Source organism: Alexandromys fortis, unplaced genomic scaffold (assembly GCF_014885135.2).
Source record: "Alexandromys fortis isolate MF-2015 unplaced genomic scaffold, M_Fortis_MF-2015_v1.1 scaffold_5, whole genome shotgun sequence".
NCBI lineage: Eukaryota > Metazoa > Chordata > Mammalia > Rodentia > Cricetidae > Alexandromys > Alexandromys fortis.
The window spans coordinates 285,996-313,281 of NW_026067924.1; the positions used below are offsets into that span (position 1 = coordinate 285,996).

At 45.1% G+C, this 27,286-nt stretch overlaps 1 protein-coding gene and 1 long non-coding RNA gene across 4 annotated transcripts in view; one reads left to right on the forward strand and one right to left on the reverse strand.

The window, feature by feature from the left end:
- The window catches only part of Phactr1 (phosphatase and actin regulator 1), a 241,247-nt gene that overhangs the window by 77,600 nt on the left and 136,361 nt on the right, over positions 1 to 27,286 (reverse strand). For all 3 annotated transcript variants that reach the window (XM_050142440.1, XM_050142439.1, XM_050142441.1), the window contains exon 3: positions 11,696 to 11,776. In XM_050142440.1, coding sequence (XP_049998397.1) covers positions 11,696 to 11,776 — 81 coding nt within the window. The remainder of the gene's footprint in view (positions 1 to 11,695; positions 11,777 to 27,286) is intronic.
- LOC126501661 (uncharacterized) lies at positions 8,967 to 20,893 on the forward strand. The gene is made up of 6 exons (XR_007591766.1): positions 8,967 to 9,012; positions 11,775 to 11,916; positions 15,543 to 15,614; positions 16,872 to 17,847; positions 18,624 to 18,731; positions 20,295 to 20,893. It is a non-coding gene; the product is annotated as an uncharacterized lncRNA (long non-coding RNA).

Here is a 27,286-nt window from a genome sequence, read left to right on the forward strand (position 1 = left end):
GTGGGGCAATCAGACTGGGAGAATTCTGGGAAAAGGAAAGGCAGAGATGCAGTTGTAAGCTAGACGTAGACGAAACAAGACAAGAATGCCTCACTGAGAAAAAGTACCAAGCCACATGGCTAAACATAGATAACAATTATGGGTTAATTTAAGTTGTAAGAGCTAGTTAGCAATCAGCCTGAGCTAAGAGGTCACACAGTTTGCCATTAATATAAGCGTCTGTGCATTTAGTTGGGAATGAACAGCTGCAGGACCAGGTGGGACAAACACTTCTGTCTTCATGGAGTTAGCCCATCACTAAGATGCAACCCCCTGTCCCCCACCATGGCCCACTGGGTACAGCTTCAAGTCTTTCTTTCTTTCTTTCTTTCTTTCTTTCTTTCTTTCTTTCTTTCTTTCTTTCTTTCTTTCGACTGGTATTAATTCAAGGCATGCTTATCACTTGCTGGGTGATTTGCAGTGTTTTGGCCTGGGAGCAGGAGAGTGTCAGGTTCATGGGCAATGGCCTCAAGACTAGCTAGTACCAGCCATCATGGTGAGACCCTACCTGACTTCCTGTTTATATCATTTCTCAAATGGTTCACAGGCACAGGTGGAGAAGGGCAACTGCAGTGGCCCCTCATCCTGAGCAATCTGGAAGGATAATCTTTCTTCCGTCTTAGGCCAAAGGTAAAGGAAGGAGCCACAGACAGGCAACAGAAACAATGGTATCATGAACCACACTCTCTTTAGAAATTTGTGTATGGATGAACAGAAGCGTGCTGTTGAGAACCCCAATTCATCTTTGGAAGACATTGGCAGGTAGATTAGAAAGGAGCATGGTTCCAGAGCACGGGGAAGCCTATGCTGTCTTTACCATTACTAGCTTACAACAAGTTACTTGACCTTTGGGGACCTCAATTTCTGTCCCTTTAAACAAATTAACTGACTGCATTAGATAATACTAAACTTCCAGATCTTCATTGAATGGGGTGCTGGGAGATGCAAGAAGTCCCCTAATACCTGCGAATTAGTCAAATTTAGAACAGATGAACTAAACAGTCAGGCATTTTACATCTAGGTTTTCACTCTGGGTAGAAAACAAGGACTGGGAAGTAAATAGATAGATTTCTGGCTTACTATAGATAAAGTTTTAATTTTATGTAAAAAAATCCAATAAAGTTTTAGTGTAGATCTAGAGCTTTTTGTTCCTTTTATAAAAACCCTCTGAGCACAGCAGAAAGATGGGCAGGAAGCAAGGAGTGAATATTTCTGCATCTCCAATGCCAAGAACTATATTGGACATTTTATTTATGATGGCAATAATAAGAGCCCTTCAAATAGCATTGCAGATATTTTCTATGTGCCAGCTCTGTCTTCATGTTCCTTCTCTCTCCTCATCAGCCCTCCCCTCTTCTTCTCGCTCTGCTCCTCCTTTCCCCTTCTTTTTCCTCTCCTCCCTTTCGTCTGGTGTCTTATCTATTCTCTTTGTTCTCTTCCTTTTCCCTCAACACCTCTTTTCCCATCATCCATTTATCTATCATCTATCTATCTATCTATCTATCTATCTATCTATCTATCTATCTATCTATCTATCTACCATCTATCTATCTATCCATCCATCCATCCATCCATCCACCCACTGAATGAAGATGGTATCCAAGTGTTATGTGACAATTTTAGACTGGAAATCTTTGGAAGATTTCCTCATTGGGGACACATATGTGTTAGCATTTACACTCGCATGACAATGCAAACAGATTCTAATTTGCTGATGATCATTAAGAGGTTTAATTAAAATAAAGCAAAATGATGACTCCCAGCTATGTTCAAGCGAGTAATTATCATTGCAAAGACGTGTAAGAAACTGTCAACTACTTTCCCCCTCAGGGACAGAGCTACTGTTGAGCTTTTCTGGGTTCTCATTTCAGCTTCCCAGAGATACTTTTTGACTACAAAGGGCATCTTATCAAGTGGCTAATGAGGAGTTGAATGGTGATTTCTGTGGGAAAGGCACCAGCTATGGGCTCATCACAGGGGCTCATGTCAGTGAGCCGCAATGCTCAGTCTCTTATTTTTTATTTTTTCTGAAATTAATGCACTTTTGCTACTATACTAGAAAATCCCTCACACAATAAGAGGACAGACATACTCATCCCTCTCTTTTTGTATGTGTATGGAATACATGTGTACATGAGTACTCGTGTGTGTGTGTGTGTGTGTGTGCGCGCGCACGTGCGCACAGGCATGTATATTCATGTAGAGACCCAAAATTGATGCCAGGTGTCTTTCTTGACTTCTCTTTATTTGCTGAAGCAGGGTCTCTTGCTGAACCTAGAGCTTGCCCCTATAGCTAGCCAACTAGCCAGCTTGCCCCAGGCCTCCTGGCGCTCATTTCTCTCCCTTCTGAGTGCTGGGGTTATATTCAGCTGCTACACCCACCTGCCCTGCTCGGCTTTTATGTGGGTTCCGGAGATCTGCAGTTTGGTCTTCATACTTGCATGGCAAGAACTTTATCCACCGTGCCAGCCCCCCAGCCCAGAGCCACTGTTCTGCAGCCTGCAAAGGTGTCATTTTAATAACAAAATACATCGCTTTGTAAGCGCTTGTTAATGCTATCACCTTCGAAATCATCATCCTCAAAGACATCAGCTGCTTTGTAGCCAGGGAAACCCAACAGCTGATAAGAAACAAGTCACCCAGGGATGTCACTGATGGATTAAAGCTTTAAACCTCAGAAGTGGCAAGGGCTCCCTGGCGCTTGTCAGCTTTCAAAGAAGCATTTCCTTCCATTTGTCTGATTAAATGAAATGGTGCTACTGAGCGTTCACACAACTTTAAGCATGGAGCACAGAAAGACTACCTGTTAATGAATTGCTGTCATTTGATGCTTAGGCATCTAAAAACTTACAACTCTTATTTTCCTCTAATTAATCCATTAATTAATCACAGTCAGGGGCTCACTAGGAAACCTGGGAGACTTCTAAGTCATGATCCTTCTGCCATAGCCACTTAAGTGGTAGTGAGTAGTCCATTCTTTTTCCATGATGAGGAGAAATGATCCCTGGGAAGATAATGTGCTTTGTGTGATGGTGGAGGTTGGTGGATGATGGAGGAGCAACAACACAAGATTGAATGATACAGGAAGACAAAGCCTTTGGGGGAATTCCTGGAGCCTTAAAATAGAACCTCAGTTCTTGGGTGTGCTGGTGAGGTGGTTGTGAAGAGAAACTGGGAATCAACAGCACATTAAAGGAGTATGAAGAGCAGGACAAGGTTCATGGTGGAGCCCATAGCTCATAGCTGTTAGCTTCTACTTTAGGTGTGTGAGCATAGCCCAAATTGGATGGTCCCTTAATCCCCTAACAACTACATGCAAGTAAGGCCCAGAAGAGAGTTTAATGGTTCATCATTCTATGCACTACCAGGGACATAAGGAGAGCACCTAGCTGGTGGCAGAATGTCTTCAATGGAGCAGGCTAAGGACCAGAAATTGCAAGTGGGGATTGAATGCAGAAATGATGCCAAAGACTGGTATAGTTGGGAAGTCTGAGATGATAGTCAACTAAAAGCACAGTTCAAGGAGATGAAAAAAGTGTTCTGTATCTTCTCTACACATAAAAGGAAAGACAGGACCAAAGTCGAAGGATTGTGTCTCCTATGTGACTACTGGTGTTTGTGGGACAAAAGCTAAATATCCCACTGACTTGTCTAACTCTACACAAGCCTTAGAAGTATGGTGTCGGTAAAAGTTTTCTAGGTTACAGGCAACTTTCTCTCTCTCTCTTTCTCTCATCTTTCCTTCCTCCCTCCCTCCTTCCTTCCCTTCTCTTCTCCCTCCCTCTCTCTTTCATTCTTTATTTGTTCTTTCCATACATCCATTTATTCATTCATTCTTTAAAAAAAAGCAAATAGCCTTCAAATGTTTTGTTCTCCATGATACCACTAACGTCAGTGAAGGTCAGTAGTGGTGGAGAGATGAGGGATCAGAAGGCAGGGGAGCTTATGGATGGACATAGCCTAGCCCAAGGAGCCTCACTGCCCTGAGCTCACAGGAGGAGTGCAGACAGGAAGTGGAAAGGCTGGTATCAAGTGGATCTTCTCACGAGAACCCACATTAGGGGCCAGCTCCTGTCTAGTAGTCAGGTCTGCAAATTCTAGGGTAATTTTAAAGAATCTGTGGGCAAGACTTTCTTGTCTTTAGAGAGAGAATACAGCCCTTGGCTATTCCTCTGGGGACTGTGGTGCTAGAGCCATTGCAGCCAGTGTGTCATCACAAGGACTTGCATTGCACGAAGATGGTATCTCTTAACTAGGCCACGTCATTAACAGATTAACCAATACTGGCATGACCACACCATAGACTATCACACAATACTCATTCATTCACACAGGCAATAAATATCAAGCGAACAATGACAAACTCCAAGCCTTGCTCAAGGCACCTGAGACATTCTAAAGGACAAACTTGTAATATCTAATGCCTCGAGAAAGTTTCAAATTTGTTTACTGTTTTAGACTTTTTATGAGTCTAATTTTTTTTTTGTTGCCTGAAGCCAGAGCATCCTCACTTACACCCTGCCAACTGCATATTGGCTTCACAGGTAGCTGAAACACAGCTATGACTATATAGCGTAAAATAATTGAAAGAACCCTTTCTGATCTTTCTCTTCCTCTCATGCGTTGACATTTTGGAACATCACCCGATTCCCAAGTAAACCACAGTCTCCTGTCACGTCTTCACAATGCTGCCCATTTCCGGTTTGCTTTTTAATTCTTTGGCACCTTCTCATCCTAGGAATTTTCTCCTTACTCTCAGATTACTTTTGACCACTGGAACATTAAATATTGAAGGTCCTTGGGTTTTTTTTATATCAAGGTCTCCATTTGTTTTCTCTCAGGAAACTACCATCCGTGTTCCCGCTGGACTCCAACTGTGATGGTTAATCACCACCATCAGCTCGACTGAATTTAGAACCACCTGGGAGACACACCTCTATGTAGGCTTCTGCAAATGCTTCTAGGGATGTTTAACTGGGCAGGGCTAACTCATCCTGAATGGTGGCACCAATCCACAAACCAGGGTTTCAGAATGAAAAAAAAGAGTAAAGGAGAAAGCCAGATGCGTGGCAGTATTCATCTTTCTCTGCTTCCTGACTGCAGACACAATGCGACCAGGCGCCGTGTTCCTGCCACCACAGCCATCCTTGCTGGCATGTCTCCACCATGATGGTTTGTAACCTCAAGCCATGAACCAAAATAAATGTTTTCTGAAATGGATTTTGCCAAGTATTTCATCACAGCAGTGATAGACATAAGTAATCATGAGTGTATATCTCGGAATTCCAAACCACATCTAGCCCAGACCTCCCTCTGTAGCTTTAGTGTCTGGTGTCAGTCAACTGGATACCTCGATCCATAAAGTTAATCACCATGATATTGTATGCTTGAAATTCACTTCTCTGGGCTCCTAGCTCCGTAAATGGTTCCCGTACCTTTCCACCTGGTTATTTGAGCCCCTTTACTCTTCTCCTTTCACACCTCCAACTCTAAATGTTTCAAGAGTTCTTCTGACTTCATCTCTTGTATAACTTTCTAGCCCAATGTCTCCCTTATGCCTATGACTTTCATTCCTGTCGCCCACTATCCTGTTCTCTGAAGCCCAGTGACTATGACTGGCTGATTTTCCTGATTCATGTCTTGGACTATCTCCTAGTCATCTTCTCCTGCAGGATGAATGGTGAGGCCATGACTCTGATGGGCAGAGACGCTCTCCTAAAGCTCTGCAAATGCCCTTACGAAAACAGGCATGGAAAGGGCAGAGGGCTCCAATCTATGTGACCTCCCTGACTGCTTACTGGGCAGATAGAAGGATGCTCATTCTTACTTCATTTCTCATTGGTGCTTCCAATGGTGCTGAGCCTTCATCTCTGGACACCCTCACCCCTTTCCATCATCGCTAGGACAACCTCTGTCCATCTTTTAGCATCCCCAAGCACTCTCCCTTGCAAGGTGCCTTATAAGAGTCCCCTGGCCTGTGGACTAATAGTTTCACACGCTGCGTGGAAGTCACTGTACCTACCATGTTGTCTGTGTCTACTGTCAGGACTGTGAGCTCGGTTAGCCAGGGAGCCTGCCCTTCTTAGTAGCACTTCTGCTTCTTAGAATAATGCCTGCATGCTCAGAATGGTGTCACACGCCTTTTATACCAGCACTTGGGAGGCAAAGGCAGGCTGATCTCTGTGAGTTCAAGGCCAGCCTGGTTTATAGAGCAAGTTCCAGGACAGCCAGGGTTACAGAAAGAAACCCTGTCTGGACAAAAACAAACACACACAAGTTTAAAAAAGAATAATGCCTGCAACATGGCAAAGTGCTCAACCAACCCATGATGAACAAAAGTCCATTCTTGGTAACTTATACTCAGGGATAGCACTAATCCATTTATTCTTCTGGCTTGGGCAGTGCTTTTCTTTCTTTCTTTCTTTCTTTCTTTCTTTCTTTCTTTCTTTCTTTCTTTCTTTCTTTCTTTCTTGCTCTGAGAATTTGGTGTTGTCTAAGAAGATATTTACTTACTTATTTATATGTGTGTGGGGTGGTGGTAGTGGTGGTGGTGGTGGTGATGGTGGTGGTGGTGGTGGTGGTGGTGTGTGTGTCTGTCACATGGGGTAGAGGTGCCTGCAGAGGTCAGAAGAGAGGTCATGGTTATTCAGGGTAAATCAGTTAAGGCACTTGTGAACACATGGATGCTGGACCCAAACGCAGGTCTTCTGGAAGAGCTGCACAGTGTCTTTTCTTGTTATTGTTGTTGTTGTTGTTTTGTTTTTGTTGGTTGGTTTTGTGTGTGTGTGTGTGTGTTTTTTTTTTTTAACTCAGGGTTTTTCTGTGTAACAGCCCTGGCTGTCCTGGAACTAGCATTGTAGACCAGGCTGGCCTTGAACTCACAGAGATCTCCCTGTCTCTGCCTCCCCGAGTGCTGGGATTAAAGGCATGCGTCACCACCACCCAGCCAGCATAGAGTCTTCCTGCCACCTCTCCAGCCCCAAATTAAAGGAATATTTAATTACAATTTCTCTTTGTCCTCTTTATCATGTAAACCACTCCTCAAACATGCCAACTGAATACCTGGAACATGTTAATAGGTGGATTTTTACTTAGACGACCCCAATGAACAAGTGTGAGCAAATTTATTGTAAGAAGTTCTGAGCCGCTGCACTTGGCTTTCTGCTGTGGTTACTGAAAGCAAATACTGTATCCTCATTTCCACACAGTTACTACAGATCACAGCTCCCTGTAGATGCCATTTGTAGGCACGACATCAGAGAAGCTAAAATGGGACAAACCGCAGTGTCTGGTAAAGGTTGTGAAAAGCATTTCTCGTAAACGTTAAAAGACTTTAAAAGTCCACGCACCTGGGCCCAGATAAATAAGGGGATTTCGGAAGGCCACAGCCAACATTTGTCTCCTCTACTATGGAGAAAAATTTTTATTTCCATTTTGAGAGGATGATGACCTTTATGTTAAATATCAGGCTACAGGCAGGAGGGGGCGGTAGGGAATCATCCATTTTGAGAGCTCCCGTTGTGCGTGTAACAGCGCCTGCCAGTGCAGTGATTCTCAATCTGTGGGTCGCGACCCCCGAGGGGGTCACATTTCAAACATCCTGCATACCAGATATTTACATTGCAATTCATAACAGTAACAAAATCACAGTTTTGAAGTAGTAACGAAATGATTTTAGGGTTGGAGGTCACTGCAACATAAAGAACTATCACCTGAATAAGGACAACAAAACAACAGCAAAATCCCCAAGCTTACACCCTGACATGCTTTATTTTTATTTGCTGAAGAATGTTATCTGAAATTCTAGTACTTTCTGGAGAGCTATGTTACTCATGGGGCCACTCATCCGTTCTAGTCTTTCCCAGAAGCAGACCCATCCTCTGGGTTTCCTTTCCCTCCCACGTGGGATCCTTTGTCTCCAGGGACGACAGAACCTTCTGAGTGAGCTGTGGTGGCCTCAATTATGTCATGGTAGGCTGCCACAGGTAAGGGGCAGGCCCGGCTGACAATGCAGGCGGGATGTCAGGGCTTTCGGAAGCAGAGAGCTGGATTCTCTCTCACAGTTCCCCCCTCTCCCGCCCCTGTCCTCCCCCTCTCTTCCCTTCCCTTTTTCTTTCTCATCTCTTTCCCTTTCCTTCTTTCTGTCTCCTTCGTTCTCACAAGAAGCACATTTATGGAAGAAACACGCTCCTTCTATATGACACAAGTCACAAAGTGTCGGGAAATCCAGGGAGTCACAGCATCATGTTACCAGTGTGGTTTCTATTCTGCACATCCCAGGCTGCATGAACTGTGTACAATATTCGAATGGCCCCTGACCGCTAAGATCATCTATCACTCACGCGAAACTAACAGCAACTCCGGGAGGCTTTGTGCAATCACAGCACCTCAAAAACATTTCGGTCAGAGGACATTCATGAGACTCAGGGGGTAAACACACTTCACACGTCTGGTAAAGACAAAGCCTACAACATTCACAGGGGCGCCTCCTCAAGGCTACGGAAGCAGTGAACACCTCTAGATTAAGGGAAGAGCAGGCAACTGATGCGTGGTGAGGCTGACGCCAGGATAACTGCCCGGAAGAGGTCTCTGGACTGTCCGTCCAGCTGCCTGAAGGGTGTCTAGATAGCTCGGGAGATACAGATGTTGTGAGTCATCACCCATGCTAGGCTGGGCTCTTCAGTGATACCTCTGAGTAGTCATCCCTGCGCCTGGAAGTAACCCCTCACCCACACTCCTACAAGGAACTCCAAAAAGCTCACGGGCTCACTAAGTTAGACTTGGAGTGACTCTTGTCTGTAGGGGGTTGATGTGGGAGTGATTTCTTATTAATAAAGAAACTGCCTCGGCCCTCATAGGACAGAAAATTAGGTAGGCGGAGTAAACAGAAGAGAATGCTGGGAAAAAGAAGCTTAGTAGAGGAGTCGCCATGATTCTCCCACTCCAGACAGATGCAGGTTAAGATCCTCCCTGGTAAGCCAGCTCGTGGGCTACACAGAATATTAGAAATGGGTTAGAACAATATGTAAGAGCTAGCCAATAAGAAGCTGGAACTAGCCGGGCCAGGCAGTGTTTGAAAGAATACAGTTTCCGTGTAATTATTTCGGGCATAAGCTAGCCATGCGGGCGGCCGGGTGCCGGGGACGCAGCCCCGCCGCTCCTGTTTCAACAGGGGGTTCCCAATCTGGGTGAGCAGACACATGTGTGCTGTGTCTCACGAGTAAAAAGGTCACATGATCATCATCAGCTCTGAGGGTAGAAAGGGCTTGAAACAATGTAGGATATGGCGATGGGAGACGGTGATGAGAACATATTAATGTTTCTTGAGGATTTGTGTATTTACCACGGCCATGATTCATATTATCTCATGCAGGCAATACCACAACAATCTTATCCCTACTTTGAGATTACAAGAATAGAGGCGCATGGAGTTCAGAAACTTAACTAAAGTCACGAAGGTGGCTGGGTGTGGAATTAGAAGTGTTTCTGAGGGGTATGGGTAAATCAGGATCTTGTTATGGAGTCCTGACTGGCCTTAGACTTGCATAGATGCCCCTGCCGCTGCCTCTTCCTCCCAAGTGTTGTTTATTACTATTATTATTGAGATAGGGCCTTATGGAGCTATGTAGTTCAGGGTGGACTTTCATTAGGTTATGTGTCATAGCTGGCCGTGCACTCCTAATCTTCCTGTCTCTATCTCCCAGGGGCTGAGATTATGGGCATATGAAGGCTTCAAGAGAGAAAGGAGGGAAGGAGGCGGGAAGAGCTTGTTTAGCGGTGTGGGAACCGGCTTGGGCTGTGAGCGCAGGATTGAAGCACTTGATGCTCATTCTCAAGATCACACCTGCACTCGGGCAGGCGTCTGCGGCCTCTCCTGGGAGTGAATGTGGAGAGAAACTTGTGGTTGAAGTGTGCTGACGAAGGTTAATGCCAGGCAGGGTTTGGGGACCGGACTAAAAGTGTGCCCTTGGAGGAAAGTGACAAAGATGAAGGACTCCACCCCCGGAGAGAGAGTTGTGTTCTGCTGTTTAGCCTCCTCCAGGTAGAAATGGAGAATGTACCTCACCTCAGGGACTCAGGACCCCAGGAAGCTCAGGTACTGAGCCTCGTTTGAAAGATTATAGTGTCACATTCCCTCCTGTGTCTCTTGTCACCAGGGCAGGGGGTATGATGTTTCTACTTGCATTTCAGACTGTCAATCTGCGCGATGGTTAAATGTTTCAGACATATTGCTGAGAAGGCCCGTAATGGTAATGGATGAGGTGGACATGCTGCAGCGGAGTGTGTACTGGGTAGTTTTATGTTAACATGACACGAGCTAATGACATGACACGAACATGACATGACATGACATCTGAGAGGACGGAACCTCGACTGAGAAAATGCCTCCGTAAGACCAGGCTACAGTCAAGCCTATAGGCCATTTTATTAATTAGTGATTGATGGGGGAAAGTTTTCTATTGTGGGTGATGCTCTCCTTGGCTCTTGGTCCTGGATTCTATAAGAAAGGAGGCAGAGCAAGTCATGAGGTAGCAAGCCAGTAAATAGCATCTCTCCTTGGCCTCTGCATCTGCTCCTCCCTCCAGATTCCTGCCCTGTTTGGGTTCCTGTCCTAACTTCCATAGGTGATGAACAGCGGTATGGAAGCGTAAGCAGAATAAACCCTTTCCTCCTCAAGTTGCTTTGGTTATGGTGTTTGATTATAGTAACAGCAACCCAAACGAAGACAAGAAGTAAGGGCCCAGTGTAGAAAATAGCTGAATTAGAGCATTGTACCAGGACTCAGAAACATAAGCCGCCTTTACACATTGGGACCAACAAGGGTTTGGAGAAGACCCACAAACAATCACCGCAAATGGACTGCTCCATGCCAGCCATAGGAGCACTTGATTATTGGGGTGAACCCAGGAAGTCAAATAGCTCATGATCTGGCCCCTCCAAAAACACCAACTGGACTAGCACACAGACCTGACACAGATGGCTAAAGAGTCGAAGGAGACTGGAAGCAGCTGGCTTCTCAGGTACAACCCTTGGAGGACTGTGCCATCTGAGTGAGAGAAAGCAAAGGGAGGGGAGGAAGAGAAAGCTAAAGAAAGGGAAGCTGAGAGAGTGGGGAAAGAGATCAATGCACACACAGGCTCAACATTAAAGACCAGAGCTCTCGGAACAGGAGCAAAGGCCGGTTACTGTGTGACACTGTGGTCATTCATATTTAAAGTGGATAATATAGCAAACAAAAGATGAGGTACACAGCACCAAACACAAGGTTCTGAGAGTGAGGGAAAAATGTGCTAAGAAAATCCTATTGGGTTGTGGCTTTTTAATCTTTATTTTGGGAAACCCCAGAGTTCACACAAACAAGGAGCAATTACATTTGCCCTGGTGCAGGGCCTACATCTTTGTGTGTGTGTATACGTGTGTGTGTGTGTGTGTGTGTGTGTGCACTCATGCTCGTGGCTGAATTGGGTAGCACCATATCCTTTCTTCTCATCCAATACTGATGTTTTTAGTGCCCTCTGTTACATTCTCTCTTCCTCTAGAATCAGCAGGTTTTAAGTGTTCAAATCCCGACTGAAGTGATGTGGATAGCAAAACGCAGAACTGGAAGTGACTATGTACACCTTGCTGGGCCTGCAGACAACAGACAGCCTCTTACCTTTATCATAGATTTCCTTCAAGACCCCTCTCTTGATCAGCTCCTCTCTGCTCTGCCTCATCGATATCTTCCTTTCCAGAGCTGCAAGCAAGAGACAAGAGAGGTGGTGTGAACAGTAGCCATTGTCCTCCTCCCTGCAAAGGATCCATCTGTTAATGGACACTGTGATGTCATGAAAGCCTATGAAGTACGTTTTGCTGATGGTAAACCAATGACACCAGGTAATGTTTTAACTCTTCAAAATACTTTTTGAGTTACCTCTAAGGCAGGTTTGGTTATTGAATCTGATGAATGACTTCTGACTCTGACTTATGGTGGTGGATGCCTCTGTGTGGAGAAGCTTCACATCTCGTCAGCCGCACGACTACTGGCTAAGGGGACTGGGACTCAGCCTCTGTTTGGGGCTCTACCTCTCAGTCAGGGGCATGTCCCGAGAATGGCTGCTCCTGTCAGACAGGCTGGGCATTTCAGCATCTCGGCATTTCGCCAATCTGACTCCTCACCGAGGGTCTCCTTGTTTTTCCAAATGTAAAAATTAAATAGAGGTACACATTTGGATATTTATCTCTGGAAAAGTACCCTGTACTGGGGTGGTTTACGAAGACCCGCGAAGATCTCTGCTTTGCCTCTCCTTCACCTCTCTATGTAGCTGCATGTGGGAGAAGCCACATGAGGAACGAACTTTTCCCAAGCCAGGTGCTTCTCCAGCTGAGCCACATGTGTGGTAGGTGGGGCTAGAGAGGAGGAGAGAGTTCTCCTATGGGAAGAGTGGGCGTAATGGGGACCAGTGAAGGGGAAATAGATACAAAGGGCCCACGGGAGGCATGCTGGGAGCCTCTGAAGGGAAGGCAGTCCCTTCAGCACCTGCAATCTCATCTCTGGTAAACACGGGGCGGTGGGGAGGGAGGTTATTTCAGTGGCCGTGTATGCCTGAACATTTCTATGTCCCTCAGGAGCATAGCTACTTAGGGGGTGACACGCTACTGGCAGAACAGAGGAGCAAAGTCGTGTGCAGCTTACTTACACACACACACACACACAGACACACAGACACACACACACACACACATACACACACACCTTAACAGAATTTAGAATAAGAAACGAGTGGGCAAGAAGCCAAACCTCGGTGGGAGCCTATGATCTCTGGGACATCAGACATATCTCTTTGCTGAAGACAGATGCCTCATCCCTGCTATTCTGATTTCACAAGTTCTGCGTAGGGCTGCGGCACCTTGATTTTGATAGAAAGATCTCTGGGTCATTGCCAGGCTCGGCTAGGTTCACACTCTCTGATAATATAGTTTGACGAAGCATTTCTTACCATTCAAGTCCAAACATAATCTGCACCAACATCTAATAATCTCTCACTTGAATCATTCCTTCACTATGTAAAAACACCTTTCTACTTGTCAACGTGGGCCAACTGGTCCAAAGAATGAACATGCCTAGTGTTTTTCTCTGCTAGGTGGATCACGTTGACAGTTTGCTTCTGGAACAACTAACTGATCATGTTGCACGTGATAAAACTTGTAGGGAGTGGAACTGAGTTGGAGGAATTTGGGTGACTGGGAGGTGGAGCTTTGAAGGAGACATTGGGGTGTCAACACTCCTTTGTACCTATTTCTTAAGTGCCATGATAAAGGCATTTTGAGCCACTACGTATTGCCTGTGATAAAATGCTGAACTGCCACAGTCCTGCATGGGCAAGCAATCATGGACTGAAAAACTCTCAATCTAAAACAAATCTTGCCTGCTTTTCAGTTGACTTTCTTAAGGGTTCTGCTACAGTAACAGAATGCTAAATCCATTTAGTAATCCCATCCCATGGAACAGATGAGGGGTAAGCATTCTTGTCACATAACAGGCATGAATCTTAGTGGCTGCTCTGTCAGTGTGATCTTACAACCCTTACCACAGTTTTACAAGAGCAACTTCAGCAGAATTCCCAGTATGCCCATGCAGGGATCCAATAATCCATTGTAGTAGTTTGAATAAGAATGCTCCCCCCCACACACACACACTGAGGCTGATCTATTTGAATTCTTAGTCACCAGGGAGTGGAACTGTTTGAAAGGATTAAAAGGAGATTAGGAGGTAATGACCTGTTGGAGGAAATGTGTCGCTGGGGGGTAGGCTTTGGGGTTTCAAACGTCCACAGTAGGTCTAGATTCTTTCTCTACCTGCTGACTGCAGGTTAGGATTAAAGATCTCAGCTACTTCTCCAGGGTCATGTCTGTCTGTCATCATGCTCCCTGCACTGATGATAATGGACTAACCCCCTGAAACTGTAAGCAAGCCCCCAATTAAATGCATTCTTTTATAAGGGCTTTTTGGTTTTAGTGACTCTTCAAAGCAATAGAACAGTGACTAAGACATTCATCCTCTTATTCCCTTTCTGTCACATGGCATCACAGCAGTTCTGTGACTCAGCCACCTTCAGGGATTTCCCACCAGGCTTGAATGGTCCTCACATACTGATAAAACTATCTGGATCACTGCCCTAAATGCCAGACAAACTAGCCTTGGCCTTGAGAAAAATTTGTTAAACCAGAAGCTACAGACACACCCAGGCAGAACAACCCTCTTCTTTTATTTTCTTTGTAAAGAAATACTCATACTCTGGCTGTTCTTATAATACTGGCTTTGGACCAATTGTCTAGGGCTCAATGCTTCTTTGTTTGAAATCTTAACTAGTTCCATGCCTGGATGGGCCATCTCTGGTGGGAACTCTCCTGTAGTTATTCTTAGGGGATTTCAGGTTTGGTGGGATGGTGTCAGAGGCACATGAAAAAAACACATTATCAAGGTAGTGACCCAACTACTGTATTATTATTATTATTATTATTATTATTATTATTGGTGGTGGTAGTAGTAGTAATAATAGTTGGGTCAGTTCTTCATAACCCACAAGGTCAGAGATGAGACTGTTTATTTACTGATTTTTTGTGGTGAGATTTAAATCATCTTCGTCCATACAGTCCAAAGTCTTCTTTGCAGAACAGTGTTGCCCACAGACACTTGATAAGTGAATGTAAACTTAGATATCAGTTACCCAACAGATGCAAGCTCAGATTAAAAAGGAATCCGAGAAAAATGGTGTCTGTACTGGACATGCACAGACCCTTTTTCTCTCTCTATTTTCTTTGACAGTTTGATTTATAATAAATTTTAGTCGTATTCACCTCCCATTCCTCTCTCCCATTCCCTAACCACTGCAACTATTCTCTCCAACATGCTCCACCCCTACTTTTATGACAGATTCTTTTTGCTTGCCTGGCCACCACTCACTAAGCAATACCCTAAAACCCCCCAATGCAGACAGCATTTCCATTGCAGTTACTATCATGTGTCATCTAATCATGGGGTTAAGAGCTCAGCAAGACACCCACATGTTCTACGAAAGTATTCCATTGAAGGTAGGGGACTAGATTTCGTCATCTTTGGGTCCATGGGTGTGGAGAGATGACTGTGACCACACTGAAGGAGGGCAGACTCTTGATGTCTGAGCTAGCAATGATGATAGTGGTCAAGCATCTCTTTCCATGTATTTCTGCTGCTGTGGAAGCCTGAGTCAGCGGAGTGCTGTGCTGCGGTGAGTGCTCTTAGCTAGGAGCTCACCAACGCCTTCAGCTCCAAGGCTTTCCCCAATATGCAAAGGTATAGAATCCTTTAACCTTGGGCAACCTAATACAGCAAGCATTTGGCCGTTAACAATTCTGGTTTTGTTGTAACAGAGACTGGGTATGTCTTTTGATAGCAAATTAGATCGCATTATTTCCTCTGGAGTGACAATGTATGAGACCAGATGATGCCATTAACAGGTCTGTTCTTCTCTTTGCTACAGGAAGAGGGCTTCCCTGCCAGGCCTCAGGCATGCATATGTGAAAAGGAAAGGGACAGAGCTTCCTCCTAAACTGTAAGCTATGTGGTTAAGAATATGTTTTTCAAAGATTTTAAGTGTACCCACAAGTGGAATGAACCAGCTGGAAAAGCATTTGGGAGCTAACTAGACAAATACAGTTCTGGGATGGTACTGAAGTTCATTAAAGGTTATTCTTAGCTTTGCTATATCTGAAAATGGCCCGTATACACGTGGAACACATTTCTTACTGTTTCAGAGATGCATGATGAGAGGTCTGTAATTTATATTAAAACACTTCAGAAGGGGGCTGGGGAGCCAGCTTCATGGGTAAGAGTGCTTGCTGAGCAGGCATGAAGACATGGGTTCAAATCGCCAGCATCCACGTAAATAAGTAAACAACAAATAAACAAACAAAACCCACAAGTGTCTGTGACCCCAGAGCTGTGAGGAATCGAGATAGAAGGGCTGTTGGAAGCCAGCCTTCTCAGTCCAGTGAGACACTCTGTCACAAGAGAATAAGGTGGGAAGGGCTGACAAAGAGCACTCAGTGGCCTCCATATACACACAGGGGTACAAACACCTGCACACGTGTATGTGCATACATAGCACAATGCACGCACACACATGCACACACACACCACTTCAGAAAGCAATCATTATACACCACCAAAGTTTAGTAACTATTAGAACGTAGTCATAAAATCCTCTCCACTTCTCATATCTGGCCATTTTCCAAGTAAGAAGTAAACACACAGCTGGGCGGTGGTGGCATACACCTTTAGTCCCAGCATTTGGAAGGCAGAGGCAGGCAGATCCCTGTGAGTTTAAGGCCAGCCTGGTCTACAGAGCAAGTTTCAGAACAGGTTTCAAAGCTACACAGAGAAACCCTGTCTCAAAAAACCAGAAAAAAAAAAGTAAACACGCAAGGGAATCTTTCAAGAAATGTTAAATGGAGAAAGCAAAATAAAGAATACATGTATGAAATTCAAAAAGGTGGCAAAAGCTACAGGCATGATTTGGCCACAGATCTAAACTTATAGATACATTAGAAAGCAAGGAAATTCTTTATGAAAGAAATCAGGATAGTGGCCACCACTCACGAGGGGGATGCATCGAAGGGCTTCCAAGTGCTGGCAGTATTTACTTTTGAGACTTGCAATGCAGACACATGGTGTTTGCTTTATAGCCACATCAAGAATTCCATATGACTGTTTTGCCAAGTTTTTTTTTTTTTTTAACATGTGTCCTAGTTCCACAAACAACACTCAAAAGGTGTTCTCACTAACGCTGCCTCTCTTGGTCACTTTGCAGCAGTCTCCAAAGGGGAATGAAGAGCCCAGCTGACGTGATGGAATCACAGCTGTCCAGCAAACTGACTCCTGTCCACAGGAGACAGGGTGATAATACAGAAATAGATGCCACAATGTGCCGTTTCTTGGTCATTCCCTCGAGTAGATCCAACAACGTGTACAGAAGTACAATGTACAGTGTACATTGCTCTTAGAGTTTATTTACTTTTCTCCAAGGCTCCAGGGAGCTCCATGGGGCCTGCATGAGTGGGTTAAGAATTCAAGCAGAAAGCTTCCATTTTTAAGTAATTTTACAGAAGGAAAGACTCTGAAAATTTGGAAACCAGAATGGACTACTCTTGGAGTCCATCATGTAAAGAACTAATCAACTGAAAGGGGATAGTTCCACAAGGAATGATTGGTGAGGGCATCGGGGATGTTAACGCTGCAGTTTGCATCTCCTACTTTCTCTCTTTAAGCTAACCAGCGCAGGGAGCTCTTCCTCATCAGGATGAGCATGACTGTCTCTCCTGAAATCAGTCAGATGCTGCAGCATTGCCACCAGTCTGTCATCATCATCATCAACATCATCACCACCATCATCATCATTATCATCACCACCATCATCATCATCTTCATCATCACCACCACTATCACCATCATCATCATCACCACCACCACCATCACCATCATCACCATCATCATCGTCTTCCTCCACTGGCTTCCCACTATAGGAGCACAGTAGAACATAATATTTTTCTTTTATTTCTTGGCAGGTTCCTACAATACACCCTATTGTGATTACACTCCCACTGCCCTCGTTATGTTCTGCTATTCCTCCACTCCTTCCCACCCAGTCCATGTGAGACTGTACCATTAGAAAAACCAACACCTTCTCCTCCAGCAAATGTCAGCAGTTATCAGCTCCTTAGGAGGGGATGTGGCTTCATATGCACCTGCCCCGGCCCATGATGGGAAGGTGGAGGGCCCAATCTCATGTAAGTATCCATTGCTGTGGGGTATAGGGCGTGATCTAATAAAACTGAGATCTGAAAACAAATGCACACAGAGCTCTATTCAGGACGTCTGTAACGCCAGGCTTTTTCCTTACATGTGATGTGTTGACCCCCGCAGGGACAGCAGACATAGTGACAGGAGAGTTGGCATTATACACAAAGGCTGGCTGCTTTGGGGCTGGCTTCTAGTGCTTGAGAGAGAGTGTAGGAATGTCTAATTTCCCTTTGTAATGGTGCTCAAATCTACATCTCTCATTTCCACTTTGTTCTCCGCTGCCTCTAAGACCTGCCCCAGACCCCTGTGCCCAAGCCCAAGAAGAAAAACGCAATTCATAGATTTAAGTGAGCTTACCTTTCCAGATACAGCATGTAGAATGTAAAATACTACTGTATTTACTGTAAATCCCTAATTTTCATTGGCTACCCTGTGATAGGTACGTATCGCCTCACGCACTCAAGAGTGGAAATCTGACATTTTGCCCAGAACAGCTTAGTAGCCTAGCTACCACCTGTTACCTAAACAATAATAGGGCTCTTGTTCACATGATCCTGTAGTGCCAAGTCCACAGAAACAAGCTTGCTGGCTTTGCTGCTTGCTTTTTCAGAGTCTCATGATTGGATTGACCCTGCAGGGGTGAAGTCTGGAGTACAATGTTAACAAGAGGAGGGGTTCCTTCAAATTTTGATTTCCCAGATGCTTTAAGGACAGAAAAGGATAACAGCACCTGTTTGCTTGCTTTGGGCTATTTTTGATACAGGGTATGGAGCCGATGGCTTTGTGTATGCTCAGCATGTGCCTGACTGCTGAGCGACACCTGCAAGCTGACTGGGGTCGCCTCTGTTCTTCTCTACTGCCAGCGGCCAGAGTAAGCCATTAACTGTGAATTGCATTTTTAAGAACCATAACTATACATAGCTATACCATATTTCTATTCAGAAAGATACTGTGTTTAAAAAGAATGTTTCTATGAAGGTCTTGACCTGCCCCACAATGACCACATTAATACAATGAATTCGGAGGTAAGGGCTCTGTGTTCCCACATAATGTTTTATGTAAGTTTCACAATAATTCCAGGAGGTTGGCATCATGCTCCCGCCTTGGCAGATGAAAGTAGCATTAAGTAACCTGCCCAGAGTGTGAAATGGGGGCTTCAATGCAGGTTGTGCGACTGCAGTGTGCAAAGGCGTGTGCACAGCATTCCTCCTGTCCTAAGCCTTTACAAGGCGGGACAATGCCATAGTTTGGCAAACACACTTGTACAGATAGTCTTTAACCTAGCACAGTGTCTGATTCCTTTGTCTGAAGACAGAAGTTTGTAGTGTGCTGTACTGATCTACTTGGATCGCCATAACAAAATAGCAAGGACTGTTTAGCTTAAACAGCAAAGGAACTATTTTCTCCGACTTCCGGAGTCCAGGTAACTCTCAAGTCATAAGGAAAGCAAACCTAGAGGACTGGGGCCCAACCCTTATGATTTCATTTAACTACACTTTCATAGACCACATGTGGCTACACTGCAGGTTAGGGAGTCACCATAAACTTCAAGGGGACACAGCCAGTCACTTGTAAACTATGGCCACTTCTAAATGCCATCACATATGGCAGATAGTTATTTCTGAGCTAGACTTTACACTTGAAGACCAACTTGACAGGCACGTATTAGCGGACAATCCAGGACTACGAACATGGGTTGAGGACACCTCACCTGAAATGCTGGTGTTCAGAAGTGTTTAAGATTTTGATTTGGATGGAGTTTTAAATATTGACATAAACACAGCTATCTTGGGGATGGGGCTCAATTCTACATATAAAGTTCATTTAGGTTTTATTTCCACTTTGTACATACAGCTTGATGGTAATTTCAAACAGTATTTCAGTGCACCTCCATTCTGACTGTAACTCAACCTGTGGTGTCAGGTGTGACGTTTTTTCTTTGCGACATAATGCTGGTACATGAAAATTTAGAATTTTGACACGTTTCTGATTTTGGATTTTTAGGTTGCGGATGTTTCACTAATATTGTTTAGAGAATTTAAAGCACTACCTCTGGGGGGCTGTGGATGTCTGGGGTCTGCATTAAAGTCTGTGGCTCATATCGCCTCAGGGGGCTGTGATGGAATCAGAGGGCCATGCTGAGTTGGTCCACCCTTTGCTGGCCCGGGGAAAGTGGGCCTTGCCTCTTGCTGGACACTGCATCCGGAAAGCCCAGTCATCATGGGAGAGCTGGCCCCTGCACTTGGGAGAGATGACCTCAGCCCTAACGATATGCTAGGGGGAGCCAACCCTGATGGTATAGGGGATAGGGGAGCGAGCTCTGCCCTCTTGCCTGAGGTGGGTGGCCCCAGTGACTGGGACTAACCAGCTTAGCTATTACCCACACCCAGAGCCAGGCCTTAGGTTGGCCCACCCAAACATCTACCCCATCTAGGACCTGCTGGAGCTCGTGAAGGGACTAGTCCTGCAGAACAACTCTCTATCCTTGGAGCAACCATGGGATATCCCAGAGGAGGTTGGATGAGGATCCAGTGATGACTGTACCAGGAGCCAGAGGCCTTCGACCAGACAGTGACTCATCATAAGTGAACATTAGCTAGTAAAGCTGATTGGACAAAGTGTGCACTGTGTGACACTCTGCTCCCAATGCCACCGGGACCAGTAAAGAGGAGGAAAGAAGGAGAAGTGAAGGACTTTTTTGTTTGTTTGTTTTGCTTTGTTCATGTTTTTGTTTGTTTGCTTTCTTTGTTTTGTTTAGGTTTGAAATTTTCTTTCGGGGGGAGGGGCACTGCAGGAGTAAGGGGAGGACCCGCTCTTGCACCATATCCACAGCAAAAGGATGCTCAACTGCATCCAATTAAACAAACAAACAAAAAAAAAAAAACACCACTGCCTCTTTCTCCCCCCACCCCACAAAGAACAACAACAACAACAAAACTCCAAATTTACCCACATTTATGAAGGCAAACACTGGCTCTGGCATCTCCCAGCTGGCACTGGGTGGTGAGAACTCTGCGCTGTGCCGTCGGTTCTGATGGCTGGCATGGCAGTCTGAGCCACACTGGCTTTTATGCTCCCAAGGTGGGAATACAAGATGGCACAACTCCTCTTTTATCAACTAGAGTCAGTTTGAGTCATACTACTATTATCCCTTTCGCAAATACTTGAAAAATATCCATTAGGGATGCCACGTGGACCTATCATTGATCATTCTCTTTTGGGAAAATATGGAATTTTGTGTGTGTGTGGGGGGGCGAGTGTTGTTCGTTTATTTTTTTGTTTTTACTTGACAATATAATTTGCTTGACAGATTCAGTAATCTAAATTCCTTTTAAAAATTGCATAAAGCCATATTCAAAATTCCTTCCAAATTGAAGGGCAAGTCCAGGGAACGCAGCAAGGTCCTTTGCCATTCTGCACACAAGGCGTGTGTTGCTTGACTTTCTTCATTTGCATAACAAGGTACTTGAATGGGGACACATATAGGTCTCTTATGCACTCATCAGCTAGTAATGCAAACAGTAAGAACAAATACTCATTTCCTTCAAGCGGGAGAAATGCATTATTGATGTGCACCAGGGAAAACTTGCCTTTGTGCTTGCATATTGTCTTTGTTCAGATTTCCCGTGCGATGATCAAAGGTCATGGCCAAAGGCAGCTTAGACACAAACATGTTTATTCCATCTTACAGCTCTCAGACCACACTTCATAGCTGGGGGAAGTTGGGGCAGGAACTTGAGACAGGGATGTAGAGGCAGGAACCAAAGCAGAGGCCATGAAGGAAGGCTGCTGACTGCTTTGCTCCTCCATGGTTTGCTCATTTTACTTTCTTACAGACCCCAGGACCACCAGTGTGGGCATGGCATTGCCCACAATGGTTTGGACCCTTTCACGTCTATTATCAATCAAGAAAATGCCCCATAGGCTTACTTAGAGGTCAATGTTATGGTCACATTTTCTCAACTGAAGCTCCCTCTTCTCAGATGACCATAGCACGTGGCAAGTCAACAAAACCAAACCAAACCAGGATATATGTTATCCATGGAAAAGGAAAAATCCCCGAATATTTAAATGTAAGGTTCATGTCTCAAACACTTACTCTAAGTGCCGTTGGAAGAACTGAAAAACAGCATGGCTAACGAAGCAGGCTTCTCACCACACATGCACACAGAAGAGAGGTCTAGAAGCATAGCAGCCTCTCAACTTCCCTGGAGGCTCGCCTTACAGACAGTCCTCTATCCTCCTGGTTAGTAAGACTCAGCAAGACGCATATTGTTCCCTTAAATGGATGCCCAGGCTTCGCTCATCTTTTGTGACTGCCGCTTCTGGGTTTTTCTGGTGGGTGTTTGTGCACTGTTTCTGAAGTCAATGTATCATGCGCAGTGGAACCCAGCAGAGTTCACAAATGAAAAGAACAGATGTCATTTTCTTCCAGTTGCTTGCACTGTTGTTATTTTTGCAAGACACTGAGGGGTGACCCTTGATGCCACGGTACTGTCTGGCAGCTTTCAGATTCTAGCGATGGACTCCTCAGTGGGCTGAGGAAAGACTTGAGCCAAGATGGTGATTAAGAATTTAAATTCTGATGCTTGGCACAGTCTTGGCTGGAGTCAGTGAGGGGATGGATGATCTGACTCAGATGGGAATTTACCTGACTTCAGTGCTGTGCGAAAGCAAATGTAGGCTCTCAACCCATCCTGCTGCTCCTGAAAGAGCTCACCAAAGGGACTGTGCTGGTTTGCAGCATTGGGTTTAACAGAAAGAAAAACCTTACCTGGATTTCTAGCTACACAAGAGCACAGGAGCAAGCGATAAGGCGGCCATGGTGGGGGGGGTGTTCTATGATCTCATTGATTCCCCCTTTCCTAGAGCATCCTGTAATACCACAGACAGAGCTAGATAAACTACCTGCTGTGAGACTCTGAAGACAGGAACTATCCAGAACTTTGTCTGGACTGCAACATGCATCCGAATGATCAGTTCCATGATAGCATCCCCAGAGATGGTAAAAGTGTGGTTAAAAACATGAGACATAAACTGCTCATCTTAATAATTTTTAAAGCTTTTTTTTTTACAATTTATATATATATATGGTGTGCTGGCTAGAATTATGTCAACTTGACACAAACAATAATTATCTGAGAGGAGGAACCTCAGTGGAGAAAATGCCTTCATAAGATCAGGCTGTGGGCCAGCCTATAGGGCATTTTCTTAATTAGAGATTGCTGGGGAGGGCCCAGCCCATTGTAGGGAGTGCTACCCCTGGACTGGCAGTCCTGGGTTCCATATGAAAGTAAACTGAGCAAGCCATGGAGAGCAAGCCAGTAAGCAGCACCCCTCCATGACCTCTGCATCAGCCCCTGCCTCCAGGTTCCTGCTCTGTTTGAATTCCTTTCCTGACTTCCTTTCATGATGAGCAGTGCTATGGAAATGTGGAAGCAGAATAAATCCTTTCCTCCCCAACTTGCTTTTTGGTCGTGATGTTTCGTCAAAACCATAGAAACCCTGACTAAAACACGCATGGAGTGTACAAGGTTTTGTGCACCTTGTGTATGTAGCAGCACTCAGAGGCCAGAAGAGGAGCTCCAATCCCCTGGAACCGGAGTGACAGGTAGTTGTGAACTATAGGTGGGTGTAGGGAACTGAACCCAGGTCCTCTGTGAGAGCAACAAGTGCTCTTAACTGCCCAGCCAACTCTCCAGCTACCTCACCTGAATATTCACGATGCTGCTCAGTACTATTATATACATTCGCTTTGCTGTGCACCCTTACACTGAACTTCTGTATCCACTCAACAGTGCCTTTACCTCTTTTGTCAGTTACAGGTCACCTCTATCTCCTGAATCTGCTGTTCCAAGTATCCAAAGTGACACAGCTCGCTCTCTCTCTCTCTCTCTCTCTCTCTCTCTCTCTCTCTCTCTCTCTCTCTCTCTCTCTGTGTGTGTGTGTGTGTATCTAGGTTTCTTTTTTTAGCATAACATTCTCAGGGTTCATCCACATAGTCCAGTGTTTAACAATTTCCTTCCTTTGAAGGCTGTGTGATAGTCCACTGTATGGGCTGGAGAGATGGCTCAGTGGTTAAGAGCACCGGCTGCTCTTCCAGAGGTTCTGAGTTCAATTCCCAGCAATCACATGATGGCTCACAACCATTTGTAATGAGATCTGGCGCCCTCTTCTGGCCTGCAGGTATACATGGAGTCAGAATACTGTATACATAATAAATCAATCTTAAAAAAATAATCCACTGTACATACAGACCATGTATGTATCTTAGTTAGGGTTTCTACTGCTTTGACAAAAAACCATGACCAAAAAGCAAGTTGGGGAGGAAAGCCATTCTTTGCTCACTCTGCTGTGGGAAGGCAGTCATTGCCTCCACCTCTGAGAGTCTGTGAATAACGCTTCTGTGAATACAGATGTCCAATGTCTACACATTCTTATGATTCTGCTTTGCGTTCTTTCTGGTACATGTGCTGAAATGAACTGTTGCATCACATGGGGGTTCCAGATTTCGGTTTCTGAGGAGAACTATGCCGTTTTCCACAGCAGCTGTCCAGCTTTATGTTCTCACGGAGAGCCCACAGTGCGCGGACGTCTTCACATCCTCGCCGATACCGCCTCTTCCACCCCCTCCTGACATTACGATTGTAATTATTAGAACCATCTGAAGGGCTATGAGGTGACTGACATAGTTTAATATGTTGAACTCCGGGGAGAGGAAAATCAGCCCAGGCTAGAGCCCTAACATTTGGCTGTGAGATTAAATGCTTTTACAAATTGCCTTTTCTTCACACCATGGCACCACAGCCATAATCTCACAAACTAAAAGCCTGCCTTTGACCCTTTGGGATAAGACCTTTGATTTCTTTGCTGAGGAAAAGAAGGGACAGGTTTCAAGGAAGGAACAAGTAAATAAAAAAGGCTATTTTATTTCCAGAGAAAGAAACATTTAATCATTGTTTCCATTAATGGAATCAAGATTTACCTACCAATTTCTTCAAAATTAAAGGATAACAGTTTTGTTAGATATAATAATGCCACAAATTACAAACCCAATCATTTATTATATAAATATTATTATGTATGCACACTTGGGTAGCGGAGAGCTCTGATTTGTCTCTTCAGGGCTTGATGGGGACTGAAAACATTGGTTATTTTTTTTTCAGGTTGAATGAAAAGTTTCTCGTGTGGGGGTAGGGCAGGGAAGATACAGAGAGACACAGAGGAAATAATAAAGATTCTATTAGGGCTTCTAGCTTCATGATCCAAGAAGACAGAAAAGATAAGTTTGGTGGAAAAAAAAATGAATCAGTTAGCCAGTAGATACACGGAGCAGGTGTCAGCAACCGTTTTCTGCAGAGGGCCTGGTGGCCAGCACTTGCGCCTTTGCAGGCTCTACCGTCTGTGCAGATCAAACCAGCCAGAGCAGCCAGGGATAGGTGGCCCGTAAATGAAGGTATATGGCGGTGTGACAGCAGGACTCTATCTCACAAACAGGCGGTAAGGTGGGGCTAGGTTCACTGGTCACAGTCTCTTACCTCCTGAAAATTAGGGGTTCTCATAAAAAAGGAGAACTAGGAAAGAGGAGGAGGAGGAGGAAACAATTGGAGGCACAAAATCCTCACTGTTATTTCTTTAAAAAATTAAGTACAAGCCAGGCACCACAGGTACACACCTGCAATCTCAGCCCTTGGGAGGCTGAGGCAGGAGGATCAGTTGATATCCATTTTACCTCCCCCAGGAGTTTCCACCCTCCACTAAGCTCTCATCAGGTCCTCCTGCCGCTCTTCTCACAAGGCCTTGACCTTGGCCCGAAGAACTGCGACTTTGAGCACCGGTAAAACTATCTGCTTCCTGTGCAAACGGACACAGGCACAACTCAGGTTCTCCAAGTCTTGTTCCCAGAAAAAGGAAAACACCAGAGATCCCTGAAAATGCCTCCCTGAGAAAGTACAAAGCCACCAACAGCTGACCTAGGTCTCTAAGCTTCCTTTGCCTGGAGCATTGACCTTAGGAAACTCAGCAGCTCTGAAGCCCCTTGCTGTCTTTGACTGGACCTAGGTGAAATGCTGGCATCAAGGGTAGGGCCCCTGTCTCCATCTCTGTAGGATTTTAGGAGCCCAACTCTGTAGGTATGGGTTAGCAGGCAGATGGCTCAGTCACATCCATCAGCCCCCCTGCCCCGACACATTCCCGTGTTTGAAAGGCCTCTTTTGCTTCTAGGGAGCTGAGCTCCGGTCTAGCTGTGGTCTCTCAACTGGAACAGTATTGAATAAAATTTGTTTAGCTTCCATTTCCTACCAGCGTCAGGCTTGGCTTCTCTTTGACAATGATGCTGCTGCATGCTGCTTTCAGGGGATAGTGTTCCATCTTTAATGCTTGGGCCAGGGCCTGAAATGATGGCTCAGGAATTAAGACTTCAGTTTGGTTCCCAGCATCAATGCTAGGTGGCTCATAACTGCTGGTGACACCATCTCCAGGGGAGACACCCTTCTCTGGTCTCTTTGGGCACCTGCAGATGCATGAGGCACATGTTGTACACACACACACACACACACACACACACACACACCTCATAAAAAAGCTTGGATCCAAAAGGGTCAGAATTCCCACCTCACCCCCAACTATCCTTAGCAAGTCTTGACACATACTAGCTTCTTGGCCAGGAAGCCCTTGAAGACAAACTGCTCTTTCACCAGTGAGTCCACAAGACGAGTATTTCCTGTCCTACTTGGAGCTGGCCTCTCTTGGGTTTGCATTGCTGGAGAGTCAGACTCTCTCCCTAGGAGAATGATGTCTCCTTCCTTCCCACTCCTGATGCGTCAGAGCACAAATCTCCCGAGCTGTGTGATCACATCCTACTGTGCAGTGATAGCTCAAGATCCTAACAGCACAAATCACTGAATTCACTAACCCGAGGGCCAACTCACCCCTCAGCCACTTGTTTATTGGAGGATCTTCATGATAAGTGGTGAGTTCAGCACGTTGTATTAAATCACGTTCAAGGCATATTGGGAAAACCTACTCTTCTTTTTCTTCTGTACTTATAAATAAAAAAAAGAAAAAAGGACAGAACAAAGCTGCTAACGCTAACACCCCTTGATTCCAGCCTTTGAAAATAACTTCATATTGTATTTTGGGCAGAAAAGATTGTCATGCGCTTGATTCAGCAGCTGAATGGCTCACTTTCCCACAAAAGCTTTTCCAAATGTAGTTAAAATGCAGAGTAATCATAACCACTGAGTATTCACCACAGGGTCCTGAACCTGCTATAGGTGCTTGGTTTGGGAAGGGTTGGAGGTAGCCTTGGGTATTTGCATTAATAGAAGTCTGTTCAGAAGGCCGATAAGCCAAGGGCTCAGGGATGGGAAGACAGAGAAAGCAGAGGGCTGGGATAGGTTTGGTCAGGTGCTTCTGAGTGGGGTC